The sequence below is a fragment of the Acanthisitta chloris genome, unplaced genomic scaffold (genome assembly GCF_000695815.1).
Source record: "Acanthisitta chloris isolate BGI_N310 unplaced genomic scaffold, ASM69581v1 scaffold42380, whole genome shotgun sequence".
In the NCBI taxonomy this organism is placed as follows: Eukaryota; Metazoa; Chordata; class Aves; order Passeriformes; family Acanthisittidae; genus Acanthisitta; species Acanthisitta chloris.
Genome location: NW_008652993.1, coordinates 21,534 through 44,044, shown reverse-complemented (window position 1 = coordinate 44,044; position 22,511 = coordinate 21,534). Strand labels below are relative to the sequence as shown.

Genomic DNA, 22,511 nt, shown 5'->3' with positions numbered 1-22,511 from the left:
TGCTGCGGGCCCTGTTCCGCTGGCTTCGCGGCCCTGACCTTTGCAGCAGAGGCCTCGGCCCCCGTTCCCACCTTCCTGCCGATTCGGGGCTGTATTCTTTGCCCCACGCAAGGCTGGATAGCTGATCGTACCTCCTCTGTCCCACAAGGTAACCTTTGTGCACCGAGGGGTCTGGGAGCAGCTTCCCGGATCAGTCCAGGTGTGCTAGGAGCGTCCCCTTTCAGGGCCGCCTTTGTGTCTGTCCTAAGCCATCTGAACCTGTCAGCTTCACAGTGTCTGCTGTTTAGTGTTTCAGGAGTGCATCTCTTCAGGGTGTAATTCACCAGTTTGTCCATTTCATGTTACTCTGTTAGCTCGGGTGGGGATGTCCTGTGAACTAACTGTATGTTTTTAAATGTTTTTGGTTTTATTTCTTCTCTGCACTGCTGTGTTGTGTTGTAGCTAAAAAAAAAAAATCTGCAGTTTTAAGTGTGGGTGTTTGGGCGATCGCTTTGGAAATGCATCTTGATGGTCACTGGTTTTGTTGTTTTCTTTTGTACATCTTTTTTTTAAAAGGTTGTGCATCTTTGGTAATGATGCTGCCTGTGCATGAAGAAAAAGGTAGTGGGTTAGAGAGGCTCCCTGAACGAACATCTTTCTCTCCAGACCCTCCATTTTGTACTGCCTTTGTAGCTATGTAGATTCTGGTTTGAGTAATTCTAGAACCAGAATCATGTTAGTATGTAAGTTTAGCACGTTGAGAAGTTATGTGGAGTTTGCACATTTCAGAGTTGATGATATAATGGCAACTGCACTGTTCAGTGGAATTCTCAGCACTTCGAGCAAACTACCTCAGCTTTGGACCATGATAAAACCTGTTACGGTTTTCCCCTTCCCTTAGTGCAGTTCTTCTTAACCATGGTGGGAACAAAGTGTTAGTCTGCTGCAGGACCAGTAAAACAAAATACTAACCAAAATTCCTATCTTTGTGGCATTTGCGCTGCCTTTGGAATACTGCTTGGAGGCAGTTCCAGGCCTGATTAAAGGAGCAGTTGGTAGGAGAGGCCATACATTTTAAAAGAGATGTGATTGTGCCTGGATAACAGCTGTCAGGTTTGGCAGAGGTGACTTTATAAACATGTGGAATATGCATGAACCTAGCTTTAGGACCTAAAGTATCTGTAGCCACTGTCTAGAGGACTTTTTAGGAAGTGAACTTTATTGGGAGAATCTTAAGTGTGTAATTTCCTATCTCATCTCTTACTGGATAAAAACAAAATTAGGATGCTGTCATTCCAAAAAACGACACATAAAATATTTTGAAACATTAGAGTAAAAAGGGAATAAATGTAATTATATTTCCTATTTTTATTGAATTATTTATATAATACCAACATGCCCAGAAATATAAATTAGCTCTAGGCCTAAGTCTAGGCCACAATTCCAGTCTAAGACAGTGTGTTACAATGATATGTTAGAGAAGTGGGAAGGGGAAGGATACTGCAAAAGGACAAACTGACATTCCTAGCAAATGAATAAAGGAGCTGCATAAAATTTACATTTTTTTCTTGTTATTTTCTGGTGTAATAAAGGCAATGCATGAAGTCAGAGAGCTTTCACTTCTCCATGGAGGGTTTTGGCTTGTTTTTAAGCCAGGGGTTGGACTTATTCACAGGGACACAAATACTAACTTCTTTGAAAAGTGAGGATTGCAGGAAAACCCCCCTCAGATTAGTAGAAAGAAAACACGTCTTATGGAAAAAATATTTACTTGCTGGAGCATGAAATGGCTTACATGGTATGACCAGATCAGCTGTGATAGTATTTTGCAGTTACTAGTTACCTAAATAAAAACACAGCTATGTGTTTTGGGGCCATATGCAATGACACTGATAGAAGTAAATGATTTGTTTTAATTTGGCATTTCAGCTTCTACTGGGGTTAGTAATGGATGCTTAAGTGATTGCTGTGTGTTCTTATATTTTCATTTTGAGTGGTGTGTTTTTACTCATGTGTTCAGCTTGTCATGATACAACAGTAGCATCCAAAAACCAGAAGGTAAGGATTTTGTGTCTTAGTGTCACCATGTTAATTAGTAAGGCAGCAGTGACCATTTGCTTCCAAAAAATTGTTCCAGGAGACCTTGTTCAAAACTGTGCAAGCTTGGAATTTAATCAAGTACTGAAGTGTAATAATATCTAATAAAAATACATAAATGTATAGCATGGTAGTTTCAAGTGGTCTTAGCTGCCAAAACTATGCATTGGGCAGGATGTGGTCATCTTATCTGTCATTTTCTGTTTTGGTCAGATCCTGCTTTTTCTAAATACAGTTTATTAAGTTCATTTGTTTGCTTCTGCCAGGCATTGTGTACAGATGGAGTTGGATTCTGAGGGTGACTGTTTATGCTGATCAGTACCTGTTTGTGTGTACAGGCACTGTCCTTGTAGTGAAATTGTATTGCTTTGTGTAGTGTCTTCCACAACAAGGTGCTGGTCTGTGACTGTATCCCGTAGGGACATTTACGACACGCATACTCTGGCAAGCACTTACTGATGCCTTACCTTGTTGCGTGATAGATTCAGCACATTGAAGAGCCTCTAGTGTGGATGGAGGGCTTTAATAAAGTACTTGCCTGGCAGTTTATGCAATATGTTAAGCCTCAAGATAAACTGAGGAAGCTTAACATTCTGTGAATGTGAAATTTGGAGACTTGCTCTTTCAGGCACTCCCAGCATATTTGTTCTTTAACTCAGCACTGTGACATTCCTCGTGCAAGTAAAGGGCTGAGACTTGGGAAAACAATTTAGTTGTAGCTTTGCCATCCTAATGCAAAATGCAGTTGATTGTACTTTATCTCAACTAGAGAACTACCCACATCACTTGAATTATGCATATACTTAAATGTTAGCAGGCACACTCTTTGATAATTACTGCTTTATGCCATGTGTGGGAGGGAAATGGAGGTTACAGGACATGGTGTATGAGTTGGGAGCCCTGGGTTCAGCTGCTGACTCTGCCATGCAAACTAGTTTGATAGGTGCTCACACTGCTTCAGAATTTGTTGTTCAAGCAAATCTGTGCCGTCACAGTCCAAAACAAATTTGATTTTGAAACTGGTTTTCAAAAGTGATTGTGTATTTTAAAATAATTACTTTTACTTTCTAGGTTTTCTTAATTTTTAATTGTATTTTACATGTGTTATACGGTTTTATCTTCAGATGAAGGGATGTAGGTTTCAGTAGAGCAGGGAGGTTCTCCATCCTAAGCTTGCAGCAATGCACTACAAGGTCAGAGTAATAAAAGGTTCAAATGAACTCTCAACAAGGCAGGACTAACACTGATATTTCTGTTCTTGTGAAGGTGCATGTCTTTTGATTTTAATTTGTGGTGCACTCAGTTGAGACTAGATGAACTAATCTCACAGCTTGTTCCTGGAAAGGAGAGCTTCTGCCTTCTTTTTGGAATCAGTTGTTTCACTTTACTGTTACTTGTATACAGAGCTTAGAAATGAGAGCTTATAGGGTACCTTTATGGAGGAGTAATTAAAATTAAAGCAAATCGATTTGTTTCAAATTGATACACTTTGGGGACAGCAGGGGAAAATCTATTCTTTAAAAAAACCAGTGTACTTACAATTCATGAAAAATAAAATACCTACTCCCCTCCTCTGCTGTCTCTGTTCTGGTTATTTCCAAATATATTGTGTTCTCTTCAATAGTATTTAGAACATCTTAACCATACCTTTGCTTTTTGCTGAGCTTCTCTGATTCTGCTGGTTACATTATATGTCAGACTGTTTTCCAGTTGTCTTTAGGGGGTGCATATACCTTATATTTGCTAGTTATAATCCTTTTATTGACGGAACAACTGTTTAGTCTTGCTAGAGAGGTGATTTATATAGGATGCAGATAGAATGAGTAATGGATTGCTACAGAACTTTTTTGTACTGTTTATTTTTCCTGATAAGCCTCTGTAGTGATTGCACATACCTGTCTTATTTGAGACAGCTTAGAAATGGCTCCCACAGGAAGCTGTAATCTTGCCATCTTCTGTAGGAATGTGACACAGCTCTGATACTCTTCAGTTTCTGCATGTGAAAGATTCTTTGAAGAATATGTGAACTTCTGGTTGAGAATGTGCAAATGTGACGAAAGTTGTTAAAATATTCATTGGTGTCTGTTATAATATAGGTAAATCACTGCCCTTTTTAAATGCTGTCACTTCTTAACATGAAACTGCTTTGGAAGCCTCACACTGGGGTGACAGTAGTTGTAGAAAAGAGGGAAGATCCTGGTGTCTTGGAAGCATGTCCATTGCTAAGCTGTCGGTGTGGTGGAGCAGCCTGCTCTTTAAGCATTTATTTTATAACACCCAGAACTATTTATTCCATGGAACAGTCTGTACAGCACTTAGTGTGCTTTTTGCATATGGCTGCTTGGTTGAGGAGCCCCAGCAGCGTTTAGTGGCAATGGAACAGGACAGGTCTTTGCATCCTGTAGTGGATTCTCTTAGGGACTGGAATAAATAAAATTCTGTGTTACTCCTGGTGAAACATTAAGTGAAGAAATCTTGCACATAGTTTAATGTTGACGCTTTTTTACGGGCCAGAGTTTGACAACTATCACAGTCACAGTAATTCTATGAGAAGGATTTCCTCACTGGGTAACAGCAGTAGGTTATGCTTCTGTTTGTATACTAAAATCCTCCTGTTCTCCCTTTTCTGTGGGTGAGCGAGTGTAATGTTAGGAAGAATATTCTTTTAAGTCTGTGATTTATATGTGCATGAGATCTATTGGGAGTTTCTTTTCTGTGTAAGTTCTCTGAATTAGGGTTTACTCTGGAAAATTAAAATGTAGTCAGCCATTTAAACTGCTCAAATGTAAAGCTGTTTTAGATAGGGCAACAACCAGAAAAGAACCCCAATACCTGTGTGTGTATGCTAATATCTAATTGTTTGTATATTTTTTAAAAGAAGTGTTTCTTTTATTTCAGTGTGCAGCTGTGTCGTGCTCTCAGCGAAAACAAAAACCATGATGTGGGATTTAGAGGTAAGTTGTGTGGTTTGTTGGTTTTAGTAAATAAAAGCAAAAGGCTGAAAACAGTTGGTCCTGGTACCTCTGCATGTATCTGCTTGGAACATTCATATATGGTGACCATTAATGTGTGCTGAAGGCCAGTACTTCAAATACTAAGGCAATACACCATCCACAGCTAGGATTGTCTTCAGACATGCAGGGGAGAGATCTCTGGGTGCTGAGTGGTGGCAGGGCCATCTAGTATTTGGTCTGTATTGTAGGAAATGGAATTCCATTTTGCAAACTCAACATATAGCTAAATTTTATTCTAAAAGTTAAATCTATGAACACTAATGTATGCAAGTGTGAAATGAACCTGTTTATTTTAAAAAATAAATTTGGTTTTAATTCAGCAGCAGTGGTCTGCAGTCAGTATTGAGTACTTGGTTTAAGTCATTAAAATCTGTAACTTCTTTATTGAGCAAACCTCCTGGTACAAGTGCAAGGTGAAAGCATGGTGGTTTGGTATTTTTCACAGAGTAAAAAGTATAACAACATTGTGGTGTATTATTTAAGAACCTTACAGCATTTTTTACAACCACCATTTAACATTGCAAAGCTTTTCACAAATGCAGTACCTCTGCTTAGTGTGTTAGCTTAATACAAGCTTTTGTAAGGCTGCATTCTTGAGTTACAGGAGACTTTCCTCAAAAAAATGAAATTACAAAGTCCTTATTTACTTTCTCCTAGAGAACGGTGTTTGAAATATATCTGTGGTGAGACATGGTTAAGTAAAAGTACTGGAATGTTTTCTGTGTATGTATAATACCATATTTATGTGAATGATAAGGTAAAGGTCTTTGTTGAACCAGCTGCCCAGACTCAAGTTGTTATATGCAGGACTGTAATTTTTTTATCCCATTTTACTGTTATTCCGTAAACTCTCTAGAGATAATGTATCATCTCTTACTATGTGCTTGAATGAAGTCTTAGATACCGATGGCTAATTTTAATCTGTCAGCAATAATAAAGTAATCCCTCTCACTGCTAAGGGAAGCATAGTCTCTTTACTTGCAGGGTGTCTGAAGTCTACAGTGTTAGTGTAAACATTGCTTTAGCAGTTAGAGGAAGAATTGCCTAATATGTTCCTTAATCATCTCTTTCAACAGATATCCAACAAGCTTTGTATGAGCTTGCATACCATGTTGTCAGAGGAAATTTGAAGCATGATCAAGCTTCTAATGTTCTTGGTGATGTCATAGTAAGTTTATATTTGTAATAATTCCATGTTTGCTAAATTTTTAGTTTGTTATAGCAGTCCAAATGAAATCCAAGCAGGATAATATTCAAGAGGGGTTTTTTTCTGTGTCTAAAAAGCCATTCTTGTCAAGTTATTTTTCTTTGTTTATGTGCACTTGATATATATAGTCTGGCAGGGTTTCATTTTTCCCCCCTACTTTTTGTGTTGAGGAGTAGATACATTCATTTCAGCATAAATTAAAACTAAAGCAATTTTTAAAGGGCATATGCAGACTCAAGTTTTTAATGAAAACTAGAAAGAAATGTCACTTTGCAGCACATCTGTGATGCCACCTACTGGTTTTTATAATTCACATCTGTCTCACAGTGTGGCAATGTGCCTGTCTGCCATTTTACTGTGGGATGTTCAGGGGCTGTGATGGCCTTTAAAATACTGCATGAGACTTATTTTTTGTTTGAGGAAATTTTCTTAAAATGCTTTGAATAATTAGAGAAGGTGGGGAAAAGAATATTTTTCTCTGAACTTCCAAAGTCACCAAATATTGCTTTTCCTTAAAAAAAAAAAACAAAAAAACAAAACCAGAAAAAGTATGTTAAAAGAATCTTCTGAAAGTGGTTTCTTATTCTTTGTAAGCATTTAGATTGATGTTTTGATGTGTATGGAACATTAAGGACAAACACATGTTGCCTTTAATCTACTGTAACATTTTTAGGTTATTTAGACTTGTGATTGCATTTGAGGGAAGTCAAAGCCCTAGGACACCTTGCTGTGGGGGTGACATGTGGCAGTGTTGGATCTTTAGCTGCTGTAGGAAACTGTCATCTGTTTGGTGCCTGAGAAAGTGCAGGTGACTGTTCAGGCTGCTGCTGCTCCTCACACAGGGAGTTCCACTGGGCTAGGGAGATGGAGGTACTGGCCAGGGGGTTTGTCCCTGGCCACTAGATACACTTTTAAATTACATAAAAATGTTACAGTGTTCAATTACATACCAATAATTAGTGCAGGACTTCGATACTAGTCAATAATTAAGCCTATTCATTATTAGCATAAATTATTAATAGTATGATATTATGCATTATTAATTAATCCAAACTTATTTTATGAAGTGTTGTTTTATATAATGGGATAAGAATTTTTAAAGTGTGCACATTGGAATTTCCGTATCCATTAAGTGGGACATTTTTCCTTTTTTAGGAATTTCGAGAGGACATGCCTTCTATCCTAGCTGATGTATTCTGCATATTAGGTAAGTTGGGTTCCCTTCTTTGCAGCATCGCAGCAGATTTGGAGAAATACATGCTCTGTGTGTCTGCTTGTTGGCTGCTTCAGGAAATGTCATTAAATCTGTAAAGCATGACTTCTCTGTAAAAAATGTGTTGATTCTTCCTTCAGTGTATCTGTATCTCAGTTGTTAATGTCTTTTCATTCTGCTTTATTCTGTTATAGTTTCCAGAAGTTTGCGTGTTAAAGGCAGTGGAAATTGATCTGCCAGGAATAGTTAAAGGAGCTAGCTTGTAAGAATGTTGGATGTTAGCTAATGGAATCAGTGACTTAGTGATGTTATCATTCTTAAGTATTTTAAATAGAAGTTGACTTACTGGTAGGTGGATTCTCTCTTCTCAGAATGTGTTCTGTAAATATTTTTATCTGTACAGTCACTGTTAGTGAAATGGAGCTTATGCTGATTGTCCAGAAATTTAAAGGCAGTGGTATCATTGGGCAAGTCACTATGCCAACTGACCAACCTTTAAAGATGTGTATGTCTTATTCTGGTGATAACTTCTGGATTTTTATGCTGTAATGTTGATCCAAAGCTGTGTCTCATGTGTTTTTAGGATTTTAATCCTATATGCGGTTTTCCCAAATCGTAGCTTTAGCTGCTTGCAGTTTCTGTCTTACTCTGTATCTCTGTTTTTCAACAAATTTCAGAAGATTCTCTTGACAGGCTGTTCATCATAGCTCCTGTTTGTTCCCTGTACTGACAGAGTGAGGTGTATTCTGTGCTGTGCCTGCCTGTGAAGAGGCACCTAATTAAGTTTGCATGTGCAGCTTTGGTTTTATAACATCCAAATGATGAATTTGGACTTTGTTTTATTCATAATGTTTTATTCTGTGTACTTGTATCATCAGTATTGCATCGATGCCCTTCTTTAATCTATGTTAGAAAACTTTGTTGCTTCTTCAGTTACTAGAATGGCTGAAGCTTGTCTGTCTGCCCTTTTTCTCTTTTTTTTTCCTTATTTCCTTCAAATTAGATGTAGCCCAATGCCATGCACTCCCTAGTAGCAGAGGACTATATGGTTAAGGAACCAGATTCCAAACTCTGGGACGAAGGACGTTTGACACATTCTTGCTTGTTTTTATGGAGTTTCCTCTGACACTTTCCCCTCTAATCAGTATTTGCTACTGTCAGAATTTTTTCTCTTTAGTGTGTTTCAGTATGTTAGAATTTTGATTTATCCACTCATCCACATTCCCTGGACTGCTTTTCTTTTATGCAGGTTGTGCTTTGGCTGAGAGGTTTAGCTGCTGGCGTCCAGGCTGATCTGGCCAGTCTGTTGCCTCTGTTTCCATCCTGCTTCATCATTGGTTTTCAGACTCTTTGGGGTCTTCTTTCTCACATTTTTGCTGTTGATGTTTTCTCTATGGGTCTGATTTTCCCGTGGGTATGCGTGCAGAATTTTTTGGTGGGGTTTTTTTCTTTGATTTTTGTAATGCCTGCCTTCATTTGCAGAGTTTTCTACTCCTTTTGCAGCTCCTCAGTTCCTGTAATATTGTGCTTTTTATAAACTACTTTAGACAGGTGTGCTGCCTTGGCCATTGTTCTGTGGCCTGGCTTCCCATAGGAGTGAATTTATTAATTGCTTTCAGTAGTTGATAATACAAAAGAAATTAATGGCAATACAGAATTATAGCTGGTAAAAGACTACAGACCAGACAGTAAATGGTGGTTACTGTGAAGCCACACGGGAAGAGGTTAGAACATTACATTAAGGCTAGGAACTTGCAGTTCTCCTGAGCAGTTCATATTTCTGGTTTCATGCTTATTATTGATTTTTAATGTTTTCCATAAACCTTATTGCAACAAAGAGAAGGGCAAGAAAAATTATGATGGCATTCCTCTGGTTTCTGTTTTACCTTTTCATGAGACACGTGGATGTGTGATAATTGTCATTGGAATTTTGTGTGGACATCCTGGTGGATGAGTGGGAGCGAGGAAGCAGCGAGAAGCTATCAACAGGCTACCTTGCCTTGGTGTTAGCATCAGTTATCATTCTGTGTTATCAGAATAGTTATTAGAAGAAGAAACTCGTATAAATTTCACAAGTAATTTTTTTTAACCCATCTTATTTTGTAGATATTGAAACAAGTTGTTTAGAAGAAAAAAATAAGAGGGATCATTTTACACAACTGGTATTGGCCTGTTTGGTAAGTTGCCCCTCAGAAGTCTTTTAGCAAATTTACTTGTCAAAATCTGACAAGAAAAATCAGTGTTGAAGCTTGCTTTTTATTTTTTTTCCCCCCCTTAGAAAAGACTGTTAGAGTGTTTTCACAAATGCCCAGATAATTTACAAATTTCTCTTCAAGGTGTTGTGGTAGAGGGGTAGAGACAGCTGTCCCTTGAGTTCTTTTCAGAGCCTGTCAGCTCAACAGAAGTTTTGCTACTGAAGTATGTTTTGAGTTGCACTTCTCCTTTATGCAACCTCTTGTCTTTAGAAGTAGCATGCCTAGCCACATGGAATAAGTTTGATTTATAGTAAAGTTCAGCATATGAAAATAAGGCTTTTCTCTCAGAATATGAGAATGAGTATAAGCTTTCCAAGTATGCAGTTCTTGGTAATAATATCCCTAGATGCTGTGCTGTGTATACCTGGTAACCAGCAATTAGACTCTGTGGCTTGTTTCTTCAAGGTGCTCCTGTATATAAAATCTAGCACTGTAAAATTCCAGTTTCAGATAATAGTTTCTTAGTTTTGTCCACTTCTGTGTATGTAGCAAAATGCATTTAGCATCATGAACCTTCTTTTGTCATAGTCAGAACACACATGTAGCCTGAAGTAATGACTGTGTGGTTTCCAGGTCTTTGTAATTGACGAACTTCGTGTATGTTTTTGGTGTTTTTTAGTATCTTGTATCTGACACTGTCCTAAAGGAGCGTTTAGATCCAGAGACACTGGAGTCATTGGGACTCATCAAGCAGTCTCAACAGTTCAATCAAAAATCTGTTAAAATAAAGACCAAACTATTGTAAGTTTTGGGGCAGGGGTTGTTTGGGGAGTGGGTGGAGAGGGGCAGTGGTAATTAGTCTGGTATCAGTGTTTTCTAACCTCATGTAATGTTTCTGTGAAGGTACTCGGTTTTCTTCGGGAAATGTCTTTTGTAGCACTTACCATTGACAAAAGAACCTTGTCAGCCCTTTGTTTTCAAACTCAGGAGGAGTATAAAATCTTTTGCTGGTACCTATGGCTTTTGCTGCAGTGATTCCACATATACAGATCGATGTTTAGTTTTACGTCTAATATATGAAATTACCAAGTATAAGAAAATTCATTATTGCTCTTGCATCAACAGAGGCTTTTGTTTCATAAATAAGCAAGTGTAGTTCATAGAATCAACTGGGTTGGAAGAGACCTCCAAGATCAAGTCCAGCCCTGCTGTGGTTCCTGGACCATGGCACCAAGTGCTACATCCAGTCTCATCTTAAAAACCTCCAGGGATGGTGAATCCACCACCTCCCTGGGCAGCCCATTCCAATGCCTGGTAACTCTCTGTAAAAAATCCCTTCCTAATATCTAACCTAAACCTCCCCTGGCACAACTTGAGTCTGTTATGTTAGTTTGGGCAAGATGGGTTATGTTTTTGTGGTGTACATTTGATATCTGTCTCTGCATCTGATGTTTCAGTCTCAGAGAACACCACTTGAAACTAGAACAGGTCTTTAAGCACAGACTGCTGCAGAGCAGTTCTCCAGCACAGTGTTTAAGAACAAGCTTTATTGTTAAGTGTAAGCATAATCTTTTAAATGGTCTGCATTTGAAATCAGAGCTGGGTTTGTTTGGAGAGTGCTTGCTGCCTTACAGGTATTCCTTGTGTGCCTTCTCTGGTTTTTGCAATAGGTCAAGTAAATGACAAGTTCTTAGAAATGTGTTAAAAACTATCATTTTGTATAACAAATTGCTAAGGGCATAAGTAAGCTTCACTGGATTTGTGTTACACAATAGTATTTAATTTCTGTTTTTTGCAGTTATAAGCAACAGAAGTTTAATTTGCTAAGAGAGGAGAATGAGGGTTATGCGAAGCTCATTGCAGAACTGGGTCAAGACTTATCTGGAAATATCACTAGTGATTTAATCCTTGAAAATATCAAATCTTTAATAGGTAAGGAATTTATTGAAAGAATATGGGCTTTGGTTTTCCTGTATGATCTTATGACTCCGGAGAGCAGATCACCTTGGATAGAATTGTGATGTTTGGAAGTTCCTGTTTTTGTGGAAAAATTAATTTTGGGAATGTTGTGTAGATAAACCTGGGCAGTCCCAATTAATTCTTTCCAGTTAAAAATTAATGTATCTGTGTTTTATTAACAGAATGAAGATGAAAATTGGCAATGCTAAACTTTGCTATTCTGTTCTTCTCCTCTAGGATGTTTCAACCTTGATCCTAACAGAGTTTTGGATATTATCCTAGAAGTCTATGAGTGCAGACCTGAGTATGATGACTTCTTTGTACCACTGATAGAGTCTTACATGTACATGTGTGAACCTCAAACTCTCTGCCATATCCTTGGGTTCAAATTCAAATTTTATCAGGTAATGCATTTCCATTCTCAGCTTTTGGTTTTGGTGGTCAGTCATACACAGTGTTGAACTGCAGTCAGTGATAACAGATTTTCTGTAGATATTTTTTTATAGAGGAATTAATTTTCCAGTCATAAAATTCGAGTGTTGAAAGTAATTTATTATTTGAGTGGAAGTCTCTTAACGTATTTTATGGGAGAATTCTTAGTGTTCTTTAGAAGAGCTGAAAACAGTATTGATACCTTCCACTTGAACTTTTATAGTTATGTAAGGACTGGCACAAACAAAGAGATTGTACCTTACAAACAGAAGATGTGTCCCCAGGGGGGAAGAACCTGTTTGCAAGGGATATTTCATGAAATATTTGGGTTTTTTAAATGTATAGTTAGAAATAGCATCCAAGCACCGTAAGGTGTGAGTAGTTGAATGTTTTTTGTTTCTGAAAATTCTGATTGTATATTGCAGTTTAGTCTAGTGGCTTTGGGGAAATAGTTAAATAGCGTGATGGCAAGGAGAACTGTGGGTTAATATGTTTCATCTGAACTTTGTTTGGTTTCTTTTCTCTTTCATAACCTTCTCAGTAGTCTGATTGCTTTATTTGCCATGTTGTCCCTTTTAGGATCCAAGTGGTGAGACACCTTCCTCCTTATACAGAGTTGCTGCTGTCCTTCTGCAGCATAATCTCATAGATTTGGAAGATCTTTATGTTCATGTAAGTGACACAATACTACTCTGTCAAATGCCAAACCCAAGGGTATTTAAAACAGTCACATACTTTACCCTGCTTTTAAATCTTCAAATTCATGCCATACTGTGTGATACCTATATGTGCACATGTTTAATGTCTTTAAACTCTTCAGCACTTTCTCATGCCACATATTCAGATAAGCACACACTGAAATACAAATGCTGATAAACTTTATTTCAGTTATCTGTGTAACATCCTCCAGATAGTTTACTTCTTGCCTGAGTAGGTCGTCAGAGGTAAATGCCCAAGTAACTTTCCTTAAGAATTAGACTGAGTTTGCTTTGCAGGATCAGTTTTTGAAAAAAGAAAAAAAAAAAAAAAAAAGCAGAACAGTAGGACAATCAGCTTCTAACATTCTGTGTTTAGTTTAATAGTAGGATTATTTTTTTAAGATCTTGCATGTTCCTGAATGGGCCTCTCATTCTCTACAAGAATTCTGACCATTTGTTAGGTTGAAAGGAAAAAATTGAGTTACATGTTCAGATTTAATCAAAGAGACTTACCCTCTGCAGTTTGACAGTTTTGTCAATCAACCAGCATCCCAGTTTGTCAAATGGTAAACAGAATGTTACAGCTATCAAATTAATTTTGCATTACACAAGAATTTTAAATTCCAGAATATCCATAGATATTGTAAGATAAGGTATTTCAAGACTCAACTCTTCTGCTGAGATCAAGGAAGTGAGTTCTGGTTACAGCTGTGGATGTTTTGGAAGGTAGTCCTGGCATTAATTTGTGTGGCAGTTCACAGCCTTAGTCACAATCTGACTTGTCAATAACTGTTCTGGCCTCATTGGAGTATTTTGGCTAACAGCTGTTGGGTGGAGCGAGAGTAGGAGTGTATGTCTCAGATAATTGGTGTGGAGGGAGGAATGTGTGATGATAATTCTTGTTTGTTAAGGAATGTTTGTAAACTCAGAAAACATGCTCAGACCTGGGGTTACAGTGCCCTTTGCAATCTCAGCTCAGAGCTGTGCAGGTATGGACGTGTTTTCTGGCAGCCTCACAGCTCGAGGGTCTCTGCGTCCGTTTGGACTCTTTGCCTCTGTGATGTTGGTTCTCAGTCTCATTCCAGAATCTCTCTGCCAGTCTCTGTCTGTCTTTGCATGTTTGGGATGGCGTATTTTTGTCTCTTTTCACTTGAGGCTAAATTTAATTTTCTACTAGAGTTTCTAGAAAATAATGAGCGTGTAGGTGTTGAGTCTGAGGCAGTGCACTGCTGTTGTGTGGCTCCCAGACAAGAGCACTGTCAGGATTATTATCCTTTGTATCAAGACTATTCTCTCCACCTCTGCCCTCCCTCCCCATTCCAAACCTGTGAGAACTGTTCTCTATTGGTCTGTACCTACACACAGCCGTGTGGAAGATGTATTGCACCCTGAAGATAGGACTTACCCATTTCAATTCCGCACTGGGTTTTTCTTGGTGAATCTCAGTAGGTTCCCTGTGTTTTCAAATGAGAAAAGTGCAGCTCTTTAAACCTTTTACCTTGCCAAGTGGGATTCTTTCTTCCCCAAATTTCTGTGAGATTGAGGAATTCTAGAATCTTTCCTTCTTCTACTGTCAGTTTGGGTGAAGAAAAACCAGTACAAAAACTTTCCATGTAAAAAACAGAAGAAGAAAAGATTACTGTATCAAAGGGGTCATGACTGTGCCACAGGTTTTGATTACTTATTTGCAGTTAAAATTTGAGCTTGGTTTTAGGAACTAAATGGAATTTTGGCTTTGTCAGAAAAACAGCTTTTCTGTCTCACAACTTGACCTTTTAATTTTTTCGGTGTAGGGTTATATTCCTCACCCTGATCATTCTCAAGTCTAAGACTATATTGTGGTTTTGTCATACTAGGTACTACTTAATCTAGGATGGTTTTAAACAACAGGTGTTACATATATTTAACCCATGTTGCTGATAAGTAGGAAATTTGGTAAGCTTTAAATGGTATTCCATTAAAATAAAGGTGCAGTCAAAATTTGTGGCTAAGTAGATTCCCTGGTTTTCCTTGGTGATTAATTAAATTTTTTTTTCTTTAGGTGAGCAAGTGGAAACTTATGGTTTTGAATATTCACTTGGTTTAAAGGCACTAAATTTTCTTAGTGTTACCATCAAGTATGTGTGTAATAGTTACCATATAGCTACAGCTGAGTGGTTAATTGGAGAGGGGAAGGAGAACTTAGACATCTGAATGTTGTGAGGAAGTAGAACAGTATTAATTTCTCATGATTCCTTGATTTCAGAATAGTCTGTTAATAATATGATTTCCTGCTGGGATGATGGTGACAAGGAAAAGAGCCAGAGAGTCAGTTTATCTGATTAGTAACAAGGAAGGACAGACTTCTGCTTTGAGCTCCAGTAATCTGAAGTAGCAGTAGGTCCCTTCAGTTTTCAGATGTAATGTTTGTTCTGTTTTTGCAGCTTCTCCCAGGGGATAATGCCATCATTGAGGAACACAAGCGGGAGATAGTGGAAGCTAAACAAATTGTCAGGAAACTTACAATGGTTGTCTTGTCATCTGAGAAGACTGAGGAAAAGGAGAAAGAAAAGGAAAAAGAGGAGGAGAAAACTGAAAAGGTGTGTACCTGAGTAACTGCCTTGGCAATAAAATTGTTTCAGTTACTTTAAACTAAACATAATAATTCTGAAAACATTTTTGTGTTTATTTGAAACAGACAGTTACATATGTCTTGGATGGCTTTTGTGTCTGACTGCACTTCTGTTATATTCAATGTGCACAGATGCATAGTTTGGGCTTTGTTCTGGGTTTCTGTTTAATATTCTTGGTTCAATGACTAATTAATTTCTTCCCTCCTTTTGTCATATTAGTTCCACTAAGTATGTCCCAGTATTCATACACTTCACAATCTTTAGCAGCTGTTTCTAGGACCTGTGATAGTAAATCCTAGTTGATTTCATAAAAACAAGGACATTAATAAGAGGTTATTCCTTATTTTCTCAACCAAGAATTGGGATGTAAAGAATTGCCAGACTTAGGAATGTTGGTATGATTATCCTACATTACAGAAAAAGGTTTTAACTGAACACTTAATTGTATCTATTCACTGTGCTTTCCTTTAAACCTGTATCTCTGTATAAGTGTATACTCTTCCTGTAGGTTGCTGCTGTGTCATATTCACGTTGCCCTAGATGTAACTTGTTTCAGTGTGTCTAAGCCTTACTTCAGACACAAAATTATTTAATCTCTTGGAAGCCTTTCTGTTATCATCTTCATTTATGAGCCAAAGTACTTGTCAAACATCTTACTGAAAATGAAGTAAAATGAAAGCCTGATATTTGCATTTCATAAGTGGCATACTGAGGTTCGGGGAGAGGCCCATCGGTCTTGACAGTTCCTGTTCCTGAATTTCTGTATCCTCCTGGACTCATTATCAGTCTGGTTTGTGTATGTATTCCTACTTGTTCTAACCCACCTTGATTTTGTACATCTCTGACCTTCCTTCCCCCTTTCGTTTTCCTTGCTGAGCTTTGAAAAGCCTGATTTAATTCTCTTTCCTCAGGCAGCTGATGTGGTTGCTGCTGTCTGGCTCTCAAGTGCAGCCACATCTGCTGCTTAAACTCATTCCTTTCACTGGCTTTAAGTTTCTGATCCCTTTCCCTTTTGATTACACGACGTTGCTTTGGTCCACCTTCTCTGCAGTCAGATGGGGCTGTCTAGAATACTCTGGAATGTGCTTGTCACCTCATTCTGATGGAGAAATGAACTCTTGATGGGACATGGGGAGTGTATGTATTGTAAGTAATGTCAGAAGAATTAAGACAGTCTTTATGGTTAAGCTTTAGAATTAAGAACTAGGGAATTTTAAGCTCTAGCAGAAACTGCAGCGTTTTTCTGAAGGATTACAATGACGGATAACAAGGTCTGAGCCTGTGTGATGGGAAAATTAAGAGCTGTACTTAATTTCTCTGTGCACACTTTTGCAATGCATGCTGTTTCATGAAAAGCTTCTTTCTGTGTAAAAAAGTCTTTTTCTACGTGCTTAGCTGTTCACTTCATAGCAATTAGAGGAGTAGCTGCATGTGAAAGCTGTTGACAGTCTGAATTTAAGTATTTTGTTTCCAGCATGTCATTGTAATGTACATCTTTTGATACAGTACCATGGGATAAATGCCTGGGTAAGGAAAATAGTGTTTAGCAATTACTGACTGGACTTTGCTTTTAAATCCACAATGTGCTTATTTTGTGTGGTTAAAATTTATTATTGCCTCATGACTCCAGTATGAATAATTTAGTATTGACAAATGCATTATCTACTTTTAAGATGCATTTGGCATAACTGTGTAATCAGGAGCTATGGAGAGGTCAGTGTTAGGCAGCATGAGAGGTGTAACAGCAGTTCCAGACTTACCCCCCTGTGCCAGGCATGTGTTGGCTTCTGGAGAACACAGTGCAGAAGAGCTTGCTTGCCTAAAAAGGGGCTCAGGCAAGCAATGTGTGTGTGGAGATGAAACAGCAGAGTAACACATACAGCCTAGAGAGACTGCGAGTAGAAACGCAAGTTCTAATATAGTTGGTAATCACCCAAAGAACCCCAGCCACCAAATGTTTGGTGTTTAGTATTGAACTGAAATAACTGTTTTATGATTTTTTTCTAATTATGGCTTTTAATAAGTCTACATACTGTACACTTAAAGTTTTAAAACACTTTGGTACAGGCTCAGCAGATCCTTTTGTTAGCATAGTGTGTATTGACTTAAAAAGGCAATCCATGTATGTTTTTAATCTTTTAGAGGCTCATCTTGTTTCAGTGTGCAGACATCCCCCCACATCCCCCTCACAAGGGAAAGGCTAAAATTCCATTGCTACATGAGTTCAACCTGAATATAGACCAGACCTGTGCAATTTGTTGTGTTCTGAAACTTTCCTCTGTGTTATTCTGTACTAGACTGTTTTCTGCTTTCAAAACTATCAGAAAAATAGTTACCAATGTTGTAAAGAAGTGTTAAAAGGAAAAAAAACCATTAAAAGAATCCATGCAAACTCTAGAACCACAGAAGTGTTTGCTTTTTAATTTTTGGTCATGTCAGGCTGCCATGTCTCTGTGATTTAAATAGGACTTCTTTTTGCTTTAAAATAATAAGACCTTTTGTCTTAGACTTGTAATTTTCCCACCCTTGGTGTAAGCATCATCTTAGGCTTGTAGTTACTTAGACCTGGTTTGCACTCACTTTTCCTCACTGTTAGTACTTTCCATTGCACTCACTTTTCCTCACTGTTAGTAATTTACGAATAGGTTTTTACCTTAGGGGCCAAGGAAAAACAATACATAACAATAAACTATATCCATACCATGCCTATGATAAAATGCTTAAAGGCAAGATCTGAATTGTAAAGTCCTATTTCCTCTTACGCCTGTATTGCAGATGGGTTATTTGGAAAACTTCTGTAAAGTTGCACTTAAATCTAGTCTGCTAGAGTAGATGCTAATGTGGAATGTGTGGTACAGGCACACTCAGAGGACAGGGAAAGGGTTTGAGGTTGGTTTGGCTTTTTTCTTTTTAATCTGCTTTTACAAGAGAAAATTATGCTTTTAAATCCAGAAAAACACAAAACATAAAGGATTCTCAAATGCTTCCATTCTTCTTAAAAAGTCATGTCAAGAAATAAGTGCAGTGGATTGTGACAGTTTGAAAAGTACATGATCAGACATACGTCAGGCAGCTTTATAGGTTTCTGTTTTAAGTTTTATTTTTAACTTTGATCCAGATCTTAGATTCTATGTAGACTGGTTTATTATTCTTTTGAAGTTTGCTTATTGCCTAAATGTCTAGCTGAATTTTATTTTACATATTTTCTTTTGTTACATAGTTGAAGTCCTAGGTGTTTTCTCCAGCTATGTACTGCAGCTGCTTAAGGAGAAATATTAAGATGACTTGATGAATACACTTTTTCTTTATTATCTTGCAGCCTCCTGATAATCAAAAACTTGGCTTATTGGAAGCCTTACTAAAAATTGGTGACTGGCACCATGCACAAAGTATTATGGATCAGATGCCTCCATTCTATGCTACTTCGCACAAGCCGATTGCGATTGCCCTTTGCCAACTCGTGCACGTGACAGTGGAGCCTCTGTACCGCAGGTAAGAGCAAACTGCACAGGGAAAATGATTTCTTTACAAGCACAAATTAATTAAAAAGCCTAGTTATTTGTGCATCTGGAAAAATTTTCACTGCTGTTTGATGTGAAATGCTGCACATTGTGTTTTTCAGAGTTGGTGTACCTAAAGGAGCTAAAGGGTCACCGATTTCTTCTTTGCCAAACAAGAGAGCACCGAAACAAGCAGAGAGCTTTGAGGACTTGAGAAAGGAAGTGTTCAGCATGCTTTGTTACCTTGGTCCTCATCTGTCCCATGATCCCATTTTATTTGCAAAAGTAGTGCGTCTTGGCAAAGCATTTATGAAAGAGGTTGGTATGACAGAAGAACTGTTCCAGACATGAAAAATACCAATTATTGTGGTGTCAGAAAAATACTGGAGTCTTACTGAATGTGTAGATACTCAGATACTGAAGCATAAAAAATTTCTTTGACTAAAGACAAATTTGGAAAATCTTAGTTTAATTTTTATCACTTTTACATCAGTAAGCATCAACTTTTTTATGAACAAGTTAAGGCACTTTAGGTTTATAACCAGGAATATTTAATGAGGTCTAATTTCTCATTATGGTCTTCATGCTTTAAAACATTATCTGTGCATGTATTATTTTTTTACAAACCAACATGTGATACAGATTGTGTGGAGGCTTTGACATTATTAGACCGACAGTGCAGACAATGGGGAATGATAACCTAATGCATGTCCAGTAAGAATAGTTGTACTTTCTATTCCAGCTGTTAGGTTACTTGAGAAGCAGGGGATGTTGTATCTTTTTAATTCATGGGTTTTCCCTCTGTTCTGCCACTTAAAATGCTGCTGCTATTGATCTTGTGTCAATGACAAATCTTTACATGCCACTACGGATGAGCTCAATGTGGAGATCACCTCAAGCTGCCAACTTCAGGGATAAAATGGGCTCTTGAGATTGCTTGCTTTCTTTTGACCATATCTTTACCACACGTATAGTGAAAGATTGTTTGTATGATCTGTTTTAAAAGGCTGCAAGTTGAAGTTATATTCTGAGTTCCCTTAAAATATACTCAGTAGGTCAGACTGAGGCTAATGAGTTTTTTCACTACTTTCTGGAAATTTGCTATTTAACTAGCAGTTTCTGTTACATTCTCAAATCAACAATATGGTGACTTTAAATTCTTTTTTAAAAATAGCAGCTCAAACTTTGAAATCAATGATTTTTAAATTATTATTGTCAATGAGCAGTTCACCTCCCTAAACTTAAAATTGCTGGTTTTGTTGCCTAGCATTTTATTTGAACTTAGGACCAAAAGTTGGACAGGTTGGTTAATCTAAATGGTACTGGAGGGGAGATTTTCAGTTCTATATATTTTTTTTTTTTAATTACAACTGCAGCTAAGAAATATTGGGGTGTTCCTAATTTCCATACCACCTGAGGGCTTTCTTGCCCAGGTGTACTTGGTGATGCAGATCTGAGAACGCAAATAGGTTTTTTTGAGACTGAAGATCTTTTTATTTAACATAGGAGATTTTGTCAAGAGAGTTTACTCTTGCAGCTTCCAAGATGCAGTGGATAGTGTGGCACACCTACACTAACTTTGGGTTCCATTTAAAATCACGGTAACTTCAAGCGTTTCCCTACTTCCATATCTCCATATATGTGTAGTTTCTCAGCATCTTCTCATCCAGAATGATAAGATACTCCAATGGTTAATACTTTATAGCATGTTCATTTCTTGATGGCTTGTTAGAAGATAGGTATTTGAGTGATAGCTATATTGCACTGACAGTAGTTACTTTGCCTGTCATTCAGGCACTGCAGGTTTGTGAGAAAGCCCTGGTTTCTATGCATACGTACAGTGCAGTGGAGATAACTTGCTTGCAGAAATCTCTTGTGCAGTTTTACTGTAAATATATGAATCTAATAGTTTAATTTATTTCTGACAAGAATGAGCAACATTTTAGCTATTTGCTCTAGGTTGGAACTGTGAAGAGATTCGTCAGTGACAGAATGGTTAAGGTAACATAGGGAAAGTTATTTTTAATGTACTGTTGCTGCCAGCATGTTCTAGTTGTGAAAATACATTTAACACATAGTAGAAGTACTTTTAACTGGAGGTAATTTGACAGTAAGTTAACCCATGCAGTAGTTTAAAAGTTAGGCTACTAACACTGCACTGCAGCTTTCATGCTAAAGTGTACCTGTAAAATAATTGTGCACTTAGTGGTGTGATAGCTTATATGCTTTTCATGGCAAGTGAAGCAAGAAAAGAGAAGTGATTTAATAACACAGACTAAAGCTTAAGAGAGTGTTTCTGTGACATGGGAAATAATCTATGGCTCTTAATAATTGCATTGGAAGTCCTGAGGTTTTTTAGGTAGAAGGTGAATGCTTAGGGCATTTTTTTCCCTCTCTTCAGTAAGAAATTTCAGTATTTCATATATAGTAGCAAGTTTCCTTGGAGTTTATTTAATTACCTCTTTTTGAACAAAGGGGTACAAAGTCTCTACATATGTAAGGAATGCATTTCATCTTTGCATTTGAATGTACATTAAAAATATTTTAATGCTGACAGATCTGGCAAATTAAACATTTACTAGATGTGTGGCTCTTCAGGTTTCTGCTTTGCTGAGGTAGTTGTGTTCTGAAGCTGTAATTGTGACATAATTATGCCACAACTAATATGGTTGTGTTTGTTACAGTTTCAGTCCGATGGAAGCAAACAAGAAGATAAAGAGAAAATGGTGAGTTTGTTTTGGAGGAAGGTGTTCTTATGCAAGATGTAATTGTGACCAAATGTTTAACAACTGCAGTGTTTCTGTAGAACTCTGTAAAACTCTATGCACAGTCTTATACTTTAATAAATGTATATTATGATTTGCATTGATTTTTATAGCTGAATTCGAGCTAGTTGCAGGGGTTTTGTATTCCTGTCCTTTTCTCTTTTGATTTTCTTTCTCCCTGCATTCCTCAAACCAAATGTTGTGCTTTTAGTCCAGTGCATTTTACTTACTTGCTTGGAATCAGCTGGAGAACCTCCAGCTATTTATTCTGTAAATACACTTTTCATAGTAGCAGTTTGTATCTTAGAGTATTAACTGGAGAAAAGCATAGAGAAAAAGAGAAATTAGAATTAGGGGAGGTGTTTGTTAGTACAATTTTTTTTTTCTTATTGGCTAATTTATTTCTAAATTTTCTATTTTATTGAGTTAAAAAGATTGTTCACAGTGAAACCCAAGTGTCCAGTTGTAATCTGACTTATAAAAACAAGTAGTTTCTTTTAATCAACAAACAAGTTTTCAGGATGAAGTTTGCACCGTTTTCACATTACTCATCCCTTCCTCTTTCTCACTTCCCATGATTTCCTGACTTCCTGAACCATTGCAGAGAAAATTAGTCTCTTCTGGTTTTTTTTGTCTTGTCTTGGTTTTTTTCATTTCTGCTATAGTTATTCTAAAATAGCTGAATGGAAAGAGAAGCCTTTAAAAAAGGGTAAGGATAGGATACTGAAAACATGAAAATTGGTGCTGTGTCTTGGAAACATGTATAATGCCTTCAGGTTTTAATCTGGGATTTTGAAAATAGAAGTAGAAGCAAGGAATACCTTAATACATTGAAAGCAG

The 22,511-nt window shown here is 37.4% G+C and overlaps 1 protein-coding gene across 1 annotated transcript in view; it reads left to right on the top strand.

Moving 5' to 3' along the window:
* The first annotated feature begins 4,288 nt into the window (after positions 1–4,288).
* THOC2 (THO complex 2) overlaps positions 4,289–22,511 on the top strand; it is a 36,308-nt gene continuing 18,085 nt past the window's right edge. The window contains exons 1-13 of the mRNA XM_009079038.1: positions 4,289–4,464; positions 4,975–5,030; positions 6,167–6,258; positions 7,453–7,504; positions 9,617–9,687; positions 10,385–10,506; positions 11,504–11,637; positions 11,902–12,068; positions 12,676–12,768; positions 15,218–15,373; positions 18,726–18,898; positions 19,029–19,224; positions 21,591–21,632. Coding sequence (XP_009077286.1) covers positions 4,289–4,464; positions 4,975–5,030; positions 6,167–6,258; positions 7,453–7,504; positions 9,617–9,687; positions 10,385–10,506; positions 11,504–11,637; positions 11,902–12,068; positions 12,676–12,768; positions 15,218–15,373; positions 18,726–18,898; positions 19,029–19,224; positions 21,591–21,632 — 1,530 coding nt within the window. The remainder of the gene's footprint in view (positions 4,465–4,974; positions 5,031–6,166; positions 6,259–7,452; positions 7,505–9,616; positions 9,688–10,384; positions 10,507–11,503; positions 11,638–11,901; positions 12,069–12,675; positions 12,769–15,217; positions 15,374–18,725; positions 18,899–19,028; positions 19,225–21,590; positions 21,633–22,511) is intronic.